This window comes from Nelumbo lutea, chromosome 7 (assembly GCF_056320005.1).
Source record: "Nelumbo lutea isolate HS-2025 chromosome 7, American lotus-T2T, whole genome shotgun sequence".
NCBI lineage: Eukaryota > Viridiplantae > Streptophyta > Magnoliopsida > Proteales > Nelumbonaceae > Nelumbo > Nelumbo lutea.
Window position 1 is genome coordinate 5,575,831 of NC_142690.1, and position 13,041 is coordinate 5,588,871.

General features: G+C 38.1%; 1 protein-coding gene and 1 long non-coding RNA gene across 2 annotated transcripts; one reads left to right on the plus strand and one right to left on the minus strand.

The window, feature by feature from the left end:
- Positions 1 to 120: 120 nt before the first annotated feature.
- On the minus strand, positions 121 to 1,837 carry LOC148844804 (uncharacterized). The gene is made up of 2 exons (XR_016102240.1): positions 626 to 1,837; positions 121 to 528 (listed from the first exon to the last, which is right to left on the minus strand). It is a non-coding gene; the product is annotated as an uncharacterized LOC148844804 (long non-coding RNA).
- An 897-nt stretch (positions 1,838 to 2,734) lies between these two features.
- LOC148844805 (uncharacterized) lies at positions 2,735 to 11,033 on the plus strand. The gene is made up of 12 exons (XM_088954115.1): positions 2,735 to 3,157; positions 4,760 to 4,962; positions 5,073 to 5,270; positions 5,918 to 5,989; positions 6,390 to 6,485; positions 7,351 to 7,430; positions 7,585 to 7,660; positions 8,570 to 8,780; positions 9,121 to 9,317; positions 9,616 to 9,721; positions 9,878 to 9,967; positions 10,150 to 11,033. The coding sequence occupies exons 1-12, from the start codon at positions 2,836 to 2,838 to the stop codon at positions 10,896 to 10,898; spliced, it is 2,400 nt and encodes a 799-aa protein (XP_088810241.1). The 5' UTR covers positions 2,735 to 2,835; the 3' UTR covers positions 10,899 to 11,033.
- The last annotated feature ends 2,008 nt before the right edge of the window (positions 11,034 to 13,041 follow it).

Genomic DNA, 13,041 nt, shown 5'->3' on the forward strand with positions numbered 1-13,041 from the left:
GTGTTTCAAGTAATACTAGCGAGGGGCGGCCGTGCTAAGCACGGGTTAATAATACTGAATATTTCGGAGAGTAAAAAAAATGAAGAAAATTGATGGCAATTACATTGGCAGTCCCGGTTCTTGAATAAAAAAATAATTTATATATAAAGAGGTGTTTCTTTAATAAGATCAATACAATTTTTTAAAGGATAAAGAAAGATTATTTATTGGAAAAAGAAAGAACTGCGTCTTAATATTTCGATTTGTGTAGGTCTCATCTTCTCATTTTCCTCATAATTAGAACCATAAGCCCAGTTCGGCTTTTCCTATCAACCTTTTTTCCTGATTTATGAACTTCTATAGAAGTATAATCAGATAATTACTTAAAAGATGAAAAAAAAAAAAAAACAAATCTGAGCACATGAAAAAGGCATAACAGAAGAATAAAAAATAAAAAATAAAAAAACAGCAATCTTGAGACATCTCCATTTAGAACCAGGCCAGCCAATCGGATCAAGATCTTGTACACCAACTACAGTACCTGCAAGCCTATATTACCACAAAGACAAAATTCAATAAGTTAGCATAACCCAAACTGGAGACAAAAGAATCATTCACTAAATCCACAAGGAAGTGGTTTCTTCACCTTTGGTCTGGAAATTCTTGAGACTGAAACTTCATTCTGAATCTCATTCAACTGAATAAACCCTACTGATTGATTCTATGTATTGATCATAAGGAACTATGAATTTAGATGGGCATGTCCTGTGGAAGAAAACTTGAATAAATTCATAAACTTTTTGTCGAAACAAACAGCTAAAATTGCGAAATTCCATCCCCTCAGCGTACCTAGGCCGGTAGTACACGCTGAAGATGGTCCCGGTGGAAAGCGCATGGGATGTAGTGGTAACAACTCCAATTTGCATGCTGTGACCAGATATCACAGATGCTGAAGCATTGCTTTGTTGCTTCGTAGAAAGACGAATCTCAACACGAAGTTCTCCATTCTCTCCCCTGAGAAAATAAGCCAGTTTCTTCTAAATCTAACTGATAGATAACTGATGGATAATCCCCTGAGAAGCGGAATCCCAACGAAGCAAAAGAAAAATAAAGCATCGAAGTGCAGTGACGCAGGCTCTGTTCATTCAGCAATGAAGAAATATTTGGAGCCTTGAAAATGGGAAAAAGAAACATAGGAAGGAAAGAGAAGACACGCGAAAGTCATAGTCTTTGATGATCACGAAGAAACTGTTGGAGTCTGTGCAGGAACGGGAGTTGGATCCCCAGAAAGCTCTTGGCTTTTCCAGTGTTCTTGGCTTTTCTAAAGCTCCTGACTCCGACCCAATTCCTGACTGAACAATTCGACCCCAAGTTCACCTTCCGTCTTAATCCTCGAAATCCCGAAATCTGAAATCTTCGCCTGGTAATCTGAACCCAGCAGAACATTGCTCGGATTTATATCACCATGAATGACCGGAGGATCACACTCCAGATGCAAAAAGGCAAGCGCTCGATCCCAATTCAAGTTGGGCGAGCAGAGCCTTCGCCAAACGGCGAGCGCAGCCCGCCGAGAATCTGCAACTCATTCTGAAACTCCCTCTCCGCCTGCAATGAAGACACATCGAGCTTCTTAACAGCGACGGACTTCCCATCACGGAGAATACCCCGAAACACCGACCCGGACCCACCTTTCCCGATCGAATTAGCCTCACCGAAATCCTTCGTAACCGACTTCAGCTCCCTATAAGAGAACCTCTGCAACTCCAGCGGATTGCTGGAAACGAATGGGCTGGTGCGAGAGCGGTCAACGAGGGAGTACCAGAGATAAAACAGGAACAAGACGAGACCAATAAAGAACAAGACTGAAGCCGAGATGGTAAGAGCCAGACAAAGAAGCATGGAGAATGAAAAGTGTCCGTCATGCATTTAAATAGTATGAACACGTGTTATATATCATGCAACATCAGTGGAGCTACAGTAAGTATATATATATATATATATAAGATAAGATTCCATAAACCATCTTTCACCTCACCTTTCAATATTGCATTTCAATAAATTGGGCCGTAACCGACTTCAGTCTCCCGTCTAGCATAAGCTGAATGCCGAAGAAAACGCCTAAATGTTTTTTGATGTTTATCCAAATAGACAAATCATGGACTAGATCACTATATGTGATTGTACTCTTTAAAGGCTTTTTTTAAAAAAAATTTGAAGATCAAACAATCAATACTTGAAAAAATAAATTTTCTATTTTATACTAAAAATGATTTTTAAAGCTAGATTTGAGCTCCAAAGAATCAATTTCGCTTTCGTAGGACGAATTTTGAGGGGGGAAAAACAGTTCCAACGATCTTCATGGATAAAAAAATCCAAACGGCGATCCGACGTTTCGCCGTGCAGTCAGTAACGGAAAAGGATTCCATTGAGTTTGAAAAACACCAGAAAAGCTGACCTAAGTTGTTCGTCAATGGTGACTAGTGGATGACAAGGCCACGCTTCCTTGTTTCTGCAAATTTTTTCTACTTTCGGATAAGAGGTGGCTTTAACATCCACCGTGAGCAGAACCGTTTCCTCTTTAAAGGAGCGAAAATAGGCGAAAAAGTTCTGGACTCGGTCAAAATGAAGAAAACGACATGGAAATGAGGAATACGTGAATTCTATTGATGTTCTTAGTCCTTAACCTGTATCAGTCACTCTATAAATCCCCCCTCCCTGACTCCAAATTTGTCTCTAACTCGGGTTTCTACCCACACTTTACGGTATGAACTCTTATCGTCGAAGAACGAAACATGGAAAAATGAGGTGTATTCCCACTCCCACTACCATTTGACCCCAACTGATGATTCTGCGTGGATGAATCTGCTTCCTCGGAAGATGTTGAGAGCGGCGGAGGAGTTAAGATGGGCGATGATGTATCGGAGAATTAAGCACACGGCGGAGAGTAAAATTGGCCATGGGGGACGGAATTTCCTCAAGGAATTATCATTGCACGACGTGACATTGGACCCAGATTCAATGCATGGGCAGGCACAGCAGACGAACTTGGAGTACTTGTTGATGTTGGACGTTGATAGATTAGTTTGGAGCTTCAGAAAGACAGCAGGCTTGGCGACACCAGGGACACCCTACGGAGGATGGGAGGCTGCAGACGTAGAGCTTCGGGGTCATTTTGTAGGTTGGTTTAGTCCTTTAGCCTTTCTTACCTTCTGCTTCATTTTCTACAACTGATTGCTTCATGGTTTCTATTGTTTGATGTAGATCTTTTTGAGCCTAATAGATTGTGACAATGCTAGTAGAATGGTGAAGTAAGCTTCCATGATCGTTGATGCATTCATCTAACGTTTTATCACAAACCAGGATGCTTACATTGCCACATGTACCTGCCACCCCCTTTTACTTGTTGTGAATAATTCGAATTCTGGGTCTTACTAATCCTCATCCATCTTTATCACATTAACCTGCATTTGGCTGCAGAGTGCTCATCTTAGTCCAAGACAAGAACATCTTGACTGTTTTCAACTGCTCATCTTAGTCCAAGATAAAGAAATCAATCCCATTTTCCAAGGGGAGAAGAAAATGCTTATCCCTGGAAATCTTTCCATTGACAAGCCAGGCCATATCCAATTCTAGCCTCTAAGTTTCATCGTATGTCTTGAACATGCCAGCTGTTTTTTCCCCAACAGAGTTCAGTGCAATTGTATAAATGAATTTTTCTTAATTCACCGACTACTCTTACTTAAATTGGTTACTCTTGAGCTCCAATATAACTCTTTTCTTTTCCCAAAGCAAAAGCCTTGGATTTCCATACTGACGTTTCTGCTCCCATCAATTATGGGTCCACATTGTTTACCATCAATTTATTGTTTTATTATGCTAGCTGGATTTCTTTAAATCTTCTACCCACAATCAGTGGAATTATGATCCTATAAGATAGATTGAACTACTACTATAACTTCGTATGATCATTATTAACAACTGGAATTTCCTTAATTTCTATTCTATTAGCTTTCTTCATCATAGGGGCTGTTTGATAATGGATAAACTGGCCGAACTGATTGACTTATTGTTTTGCTTTTAAGTGGATAAAATATTTGAGGGTATAGTAATCAACCAAACTTCAGCTTCGGTCATTAAGAAGCTCATAACCTCCTTAAAAACTTGTTAACTAAAGGAATCAGCCATTTCAGATGTTATCAAATGACTGCAAATGCTTTTCTTAGATGAAGGCGGGGGGAGGAAAGCATTCAACTTCAATACATAAGAAGGGGAAGGAAAGAGAGTGGCCTAACTAAAATCTTATCTTATTATTATTTGGGTTAGGTATTATAGGCTTTAACTTTAGAGGAACCAAGTCATTTAAACAGGTTTGGAGCAAGCAAATAACCAAACAAAATTGATATGAGTATCAAGTGGGTTGTGTATGGTTAAGAAGGGGGGGGGGGGGGGGGAGGTGGATTGGGTAGGTTAAGACTTATTTCTAACCTTTTGAAATTTGAAGTGGTGAGGTTTTGAATTGGCTTACTTATGGGGTTCTTTATGACCCCCTTCTTTTTTCTCTTTCATTCTTCTATTGAGTCCTTAAGTAGATTTCCGGCAATCACCTAAAAGCAGAATAGGATATAAAATTGGTTGGACTGGCCTAAACTGTTGCTATTTGAGACTTAGGCATGAGCTTTGACACAGCTATCAACTTAATGGAAAATCTTTTATGCTTCCTTTGTGTTTTTTGAAGGTCATTGTACATGGTGTATATTATTTTGCTTTCTTAACCTTGAAGGACATTACATGAGTGCTTCAGCGCAAATGTGGGCTAGTACTCACAATGATACTCTCTACAAGAAAATGTCTATGGTGGTTTCTGCACTTGATTCTTGTCAGAAGAAAATGGGCACTGGCTACCTTTCGGCTTTTCCAACTGAGCTATTTGATCGTCTTGAATCTCTGCAACCAGTGTGGGCCCCATACTACACCATTCACAAGGTAGAGCCAACTTTGCTTGATGTAATATTATTATTTGAGTTTTTTGTCAATGATTTGGAAGACTTCCATAATTATTTTAAGTTTAGCTTTAGCCTTGTTTGTTTTCATAGATAATGGCGGGCCTTTTGGATCAATATTCACTGGGGGAAAACCATCAAGCTTTACATATGGTGGTTTGGATGGCTGAGTATTTTTATCACCGTGTGCAAAATGTCATATCAAAATACTCTATTGAACAGCACTGGAGGTCAATGAATGATGAAACTGGTGGCATGAATGATGTCCTTTATAAACTGTACAGCATTACGGTAAAACTTGTGCATCTTAGTCCTGTGGAAATTGTATTGAGTTTTCACTTTTTCCAACATTACTAGTTTATCAGCTGTGCTGTTTTGACTTAACCATTAACATGAGAAGAAGGGATTATAATTTACATGAACTAATCAAATTGGATATTATGTTATTGAAGGTTCGTTGTGTGAAACTTTATCATGTGAAAACTTCATAGATATAATGCTGACATTGAAGTCTCATTTTGATTATTCTCTTGTTTTGTAGACTCCTAACTAGCTTTGTGCCTTTTACATCATATAAGGGAACCACCGGACAGCTGGATTCTTCCACCTATAGATTTAATAGGATTTATCATCAAGTAAAAAGTTATAAGATTGCATAGTCACTTTTTCATATTGCAGTAGCTTGCTAGAAAAATAACCTCTACTGGCTTGTACTAGAGACAATTCTATTTAGAGGAAAGTGTATAGTTCAGGAATGTTATGCTGCACCCGAGGTTCTTAAATGACACAATAAGGGAGATATTGACATTATTGTATTCAGTATTCTTAATGGCTTATTGGTACTGTAGGTTTACTTATCTTTCTGATATTTTCCTTTGTTCCCAATGTCTTGTAGGCTCCAGGGTTTGAATGTAACTTATTATTTGTAATATCTGCAGGGAGATCAGAAGCATTTAGTATTAGCTCACCTTTTTGACAAACCATGCTTTCTAGGTCTGCTTGCAGTAGAGGTAATTATTTGATCATTAACCATATTTTCTTGGTGTCACAGACTTGCCATATAATCTGTTCATGAGGAACACATAAAGGAAGACTATAATTGTTGCCTTTCTTGTTTCCTGTTGTTATTTTATCCTTTTTAGCAAATAGGAAGGGCTATCCTGTACCAAATGTTTTTTCCCCACTTAAAATGATATCAACAATGCAGCATTTTTAGTCTTTTAAGTAACTAAATTTCGTGGTATGTGACATTCATTTATTTTTTCAATATATAATCGTGTTTATTAGGATTTTTTCTTCAATATAACCACTTCCAGTCCAGGAGCTGTCTGCCCTGTTTTTATTTACTGTATCATCAATGTTTTTCTTGTTAATTTGTTACCTTATGAAACTCTGCATTGCTTCTTGTAGGTTGATAGCATTTCTGGTTTTCATGCCAATACACATATTCCAGTTGTTATTGGATCTCAGATGCGATACGAAGTGACTGGTGATCCACTTTATAAGGTACATGACCTTAGAGTAGTTTACATATTATCTTTTTGTTGTCTAAATGTTCTTTGAATACCTCTTTCGTTGTCATACAGGTTCCATTTTGCTAGTTCTCTTTCAATCCACAACAGAACATGATTTAGGCTACATTTGGCATTCCTTATAATAAGGATTTATCTCCTTTTTGCAATTAACAACTCAGTGTTACGGAGCATTTTAACTGCAAAAAGGAGACAAGTCCTTAAAATAAGGAATGCCAAATGCAGCCTTAGTTGGTAGTTCTAAGACCGTGCTATAGAAACATTTGTTGATCTTGCATGTGAAATTTCTTATTTCGTTCGGTAAGTCTTGCAGTTCAGAGAATGCTGGACGTCTCTAGAGTGATGTCAAGCGGTTAGAGGCCTCTCTGGCAACCAAAAGACAAATATACACCAAATCCTTCCTTAGCTGCTGGATACAGCATATAATCAGCATTAGTCTGTTATTTGTTACCATGTACTTAAGGCTGTTATATGGTAGCTATCAATTCACATATTCCTCACTGCTATCCTTGGTTCCATCATTACTATGGTATCGCCATTCATTTAACTACTTTTAATATCATTAACTTCGGTAATACAGACCTACTTACTTGTTTTAGCTTTCCTAACTCGTCTTTTTATATGAGAAGCATGTGAGCTTCCATGAGGTTTTTCTCATTCCTTCTGGTACTGGGACTTAACTGCATCTTCTCTAGTCATTTTCAACTTATGACTGTATTTTTTCCCCAAAAGTTAGAATCTGATGGAAGTTCCTTTTTTCTTTTTCAACCTTTTAGTTACGTGGCCATTTTTTGTTATGGCATTTGAATCTTTATGTTCTATGTAATTTGTTGTGACAGGCAATAGGTACATTTTTTATGGAAATTGTGAATTCTTCTCATGCTTACGCAACAGGGGGGACATCTGCTAGTGAATTCTGGTTGGCACACTTAAGCACAAATTCCTTCATTAAGCAATTTTCCCTGCCACATGCACTACTATTAAGTTCTCTGATGGAAATTGAGTGGCAACCATTAGTTGTAACATTTAGACGTGCTTTCAATTTAATGAATCATTCCCACTACTACGTGCAGGAGAGACCCAAAACGGTTAGCAACCACTTTAGGCAAAGAAAATGAAGAGACCTGCACGACCTACAACATGCTTAAGGTGTGCCAATTCATTTTATTTTAATTTTTCTGATTGAAAGCATAATATATATTTGATCTATTTTGCATAAGCGTAAACAATGTGATATTACCAGACATACATTGAACTCAGAGCATGAAAGTCAGGATGTCGTGTTCACCTCGCAGTTTCTTGGTATGAGCCATTGGGATATTAAGAAATGCCAGAGGTCCTAAGAGTATAGGTTGCATGGTGGATTACCTCTTGTCTTCATTATACTAACTCTGTTAAATGAAACATGAGAATTCACGTTATCTTTCTATTTTCTTTCCCACATGCAAAATTCTTTTGGTCATTGTAACTTGCATCTTATTCTTTTGAGCAACTGGCATCCTTTTGAGACTTCTTATTCTTTTAGGGTTTCCTAACTTGCATCTGGCCACTAGTTTCCGATAGTTCAGACACTGATCTTTCCTGCAGATGACTACACTGAGACAACTTTCCTTTCTGTTACCTATTGGGGATACATCTAAGGTTTCCCCAGATGCATTCAACTCTAATTTTATTCTTCCTAATTTTGCCACTTGTTCTTTTCAACATCGTCAATCCAGGTTATGCTCATTATATTACATTATTTCTTGATAACCCAACAGTCTGTCCTATAAGCCAGGGCTGGCTTATAAGCACCCTGTGACAATGTTACTTTGGTCTGATCAGTTTGCTTTGATGTTGCAACATCGAAAAACATACATCCACAGTTCCCACAGCATGTGAAACTTCCTCTTGAATCCTCTACAATTTAATAGTCGAATCAAGAGAACTACATTGGTTGCTTCAGGGTGCCTCTATTCTGTCTTCAATCTTGACTTATATTGTAAAATTTACATTTATCTCCCCATGGTCTCATTAACTCATGTATAAAAGTAAGCACATTTCTGCTTCTTTGTGTAGGTTTCTCGCAACCTGTTTAGATGGACAAAGGAAATGGCATATGCAGATTATTATGAAAGGGCTTTGACAAATGGTGTGCTTAGCATCCAGAGAGGAAGGGAGCCTGGAGTGATGATCTACATGCTGCCTCAGGAACCTGGGGCTTCCAAAGCCCGAACTTATCATGGTTGGGGAACAAAGTTTGACACTTTTTGGTGTTGTTATGGGACAGGTTCATAATCTGCATCCTACATGCTTTTGTTTTCATTAAAGCTCGTTGTTGAAGATTCCCTATAGATTGCCTGAGTTTCAGATCTGATGCTCCACCTACTCCACACAGGGTCAGAGATGGTGCACTTTGCTTTCTAGGGAACTAAATGATTTTGGATCCCTTGGACTAAACTTTTGGGACATTACATATTATTAAATAGAAGGAAGGAATTCCAATGTCCATTTCGCCTTCTCGGTTTTGACAGAGGAAGTTTGAGTAGATTGCTATCACTACACCTTACCTGCTGATATGTAAGTGGACTTCAAGGGTTACTGATGCTACTTTGCTCTTTATTCTCCAGGAACCGAGTCATTTTCAAAGTTGGGAGATTCCATATACTTTGAGGAGGAGGGGAAACCTGCAGTATTATATGTCATCCAATTCATATCAAGCTCTCTTGATTGGAAATCTGGACAAATTGTGCTAAGTCAAAAAGTAGAACCTGTTGTTTCGTGGGATCCTTACCTTCGAGTGACATTTGCGGTTTCTAAAAAAGGGGTCAGTAAGAGAAATTATTTGTGTGAACTATGAAGAACTCCGATGGAATTTGATGTAGTTTTCTCTTTTTATTCCTTTTAATTATTGCAATTGAGATTTGAGACGCTATTGGGTTAACTGTTCTTACAAAGAACACCAAGGGAACTAAATATTTTTCTTCACCTTCTTTCTTCTGTAATTTAGCTGTTATTCTTCTTTATTGGTTCTGCCTCTCTCTCTCTCTCTGCACAAGTATTCCAGTATTTAGTTGGCTTATGCAATCATTAACTGAGTTTCGTTTTGCATCTTTTTCATGTAGGGGCCAGACCTATCCTCAATCTTAAATTTGCGGATCCCACTTTGGACGTATTTGGACGGTGCCAAGGCAACATTAAATGCACAGGATTTGCCTCTACCAGTACCAGGCAGGGACTATCTTTTCTTTCCTTTTCTCTCATAATACATTGCATTCATTTTCCTATATAATCCTTGATATGTTAATTCTCATATTTTATATGGATCTCATTATCATATTAGAAAAGCAATGTTTTCATCATCTAATGTTCCACAACCACAAGCAGGTAATTTTCTGTCAGTTAATAGGAAATGGAGTGATGGTGATAAATTGACTCTGCAACTTCCCATTGGCTTAAGAACAGAGGCCATAAAAGGTAGCACACTGTAGACTCTTTATGCCCATATTTCCTTCTTTACTAGTGTATCTATCATACTTTCTTGATGTACATTTATATTAACCACTATTTTCATTTATCTAAATGCAAGGCTAGGAGAAGATGAAGGTGTATCTTCTGTATTTGAATACAACTGACATTCCTTTTTCTATGGAATTCAGATGACCGACCTGAGTATGCTTCTATTCAGGCAATCCTTTTTGGCCCCTACCTTCTAGCTGCCCTTACCCATGGGGACTGGGACATCAAAACAGGAACAGAAAGTTCTCTCTCCGACTGGATAACTGCAATTCCAGCCACATACAATTCCCAGCTGATCTCTCTTTCCCAGGAAGCCAATGATACCACCTTTGTCTTCACAAATTCCAATCATTCAATTACAATGGGGAATTTGCCAGAGTCTGGCACGGATTCTGCTGTTCATGCCACCTTCAGACTTATACCCAAAGACATGAATTCCTTTGATTTCTCATCACCAATGGATGCTGTTGGCAAGTCAGTCATGCTAGAACCATTTGATCTCCCAGGAATGGTGGTGGTGCACCAAGGACCAAATAACAAACTTGGTGTGGCAAATGATGACAATGACTGGGGGTCATCTGTGTTCCGGGTGGTTGCAGGATTAGATGGGAAGACCAACACCGTTTCGTTTGAATCAGAAAGCCACAAGGGGTGTTTCTTGTATGGTGGAGTGAACTATAATGCCAGTACAAGCATTAAACTTATCTGCCAGTCAGAGTCTACCGATGTTGGATTCAAGCAAGCAGCAAGCTTTATATCGAAAAGAGGCATGGCTGAGTATCATCCCATCAGCTTTATGGCAAAGGGGGAAAGGAGAAATTTCTTGCTGACACCATTGGTGAGCTTAAGAGATGAATCTTATACTGTTTATTTCAACATTCGTGCTTGAACTAGGCAAGGGTTTAGTTTATTTCTTGTATATACTCAGTGGTATGCAGAGCACTAGGAACTTAGGAAGCATTGATCTTGAAACTCCTATAATGTTTTGTTTTTATCATTAACAAAATCAACAAAGCTTTGTCAATCCTAAATAAAACAAATAACAGAGCAAAATTATCTAAGCCCATAGACGATCTTAATGCAAGACCTTTCCAAATGCAAAGGCTAAACAATTTACTCGGGAATAAAATCTCACAACGGATTGATGGATATCATTGCTCACCAACGGATGGCTCAGTTGGTAGGTAGGATCTTTGACTCGTTGTAACAGAGACCTGGGATCAAAATTCTGCTGTTAAAAAACTCAGCACTTGCAGACGTGCATTAGGAACATCTCTCGTGAATGATAAAAACATACAACTACAAATGCTATCAATGTGCGGCTGTAAGGCTGCGAGGATCAATCCTGAGAGGTGGAAATCCGAATTCCAATAAATTACAAAGAGAAAAAAGAAAGATCTTCATATATCATTACTATATAATCTTTTTTTTTTTTGGGGGGGGGGGGGGATTTTATGTTATAGGTTTGAACCTTGGCAATGAAAAACAATAATAGAATAGTGACAAAATAAAATGCAAATAATATTCAGTGGTGCATTTGAGACTTCTACTCTTTCCCTTTTATAGGTAATTGCCACAACGTCTCTCCTATGAAAAAGGACATAAGAGCCGTTACCAAAACTTCACCAACATTAATCTTGTTCTAACCCTTCGGATTGAGACAAGTGTTTCGATCATGGTTTTAAACCACATGAACACTCAGCCCATTCTAAGCCAAACATTCTCTTGCTGACTTAGTCAACGGCTGAAATGGATCCAACTTAGACCCAACAACCACCCTGTGAACAAGTCAAAAACAGTTTATAGAAAACAAATTTATTTTTACTATAAAATAAATAATAACATATAATGAAAACTGTAATTGGTGTGTGTTGTAGTGTGTTCACAGGGATGATATTATTAAGCTACTCCATCAACGTGTGGCTTTTCACATGGCCAGTGGATTCTCCCATACGTTGAGGATTCCAAATCGAGGGCCTATGGCCACCCATTCCAACATCTCTCACTTGGCCAGTTAGGCCCGAGACGTTTGGTTGCTTCTCAATCCCATTGACACCACGTGCCTTTTAAAATCACTAACCCCAATGGGCTTTTTGTCAATGGATCAGCAACCATCTCATTTGTCGGCACGTGCTCTACCAGGATCTCATTCCATTGGTAGATATCATGAAGATACCGGTATTGCAAGTCAATGTGCTTTCCTTTTGGACCAATTTCTCCATTCTTTATCGTCTTGATGGCCGCTTCATTATCATTGAACATTCTGATAGCTCCTTCAGTTGCACCTAGTATTTTTAATTCTTCCAATAACCTTTTTATCCAAATTCCTTCTGATGTTGTTGTGCTGCAAGATATGAACTTAGCTTCTATAGTATATTTGGCTACATAGCCTTGCTTTTTGCTTGCCCAAGAAATGGCTCCTCCTCCCAGAAGGAAGATGATCCCGGTAGTAGTTTTTCTATTATTCAAGTCTCCAGCAAAATCAGCATCACAGTAACCCATCAATTCTAATTGATTACATGAGTATGTTATTCTATAATCCTTGGTTTGTTGTAAATATCTTAGAATTCTTTAAATGGCTGACCAATGTGCAGTTCTTGGATTACTTTGGTATCTACTAACAAGACTAACAACATAAAACAAATCAGGTCTTATGCATAACATTGCATACATTAAACTACAAACTGCTTGTGCATAAGGAACATTCTTCATATGACTTACTTCTCTTTCATTTCTAGGTGGCATGCCCTTAGACATTTTAGTTCCTTTGTAATGGAGTATCGATTCCATTGCAATTTGTCATGTTAAACCTTTTAAGTATCGTTTGTAAATAATTTTCTTGTGAAAGAGATAATGTTTTATATTTTCTCTCTCTTTCTATTTTTATTCCAAGTACATAGCTAGCATCTTCCATGTCTTTCATTTCAAAATTAATACTCAACCAATGTTTGTTTCATTTATCATAGATATATTATTACTAGCTATTAGAATATCATCAACATATAAGGAGAGTATAATAAATGAACTCCCAC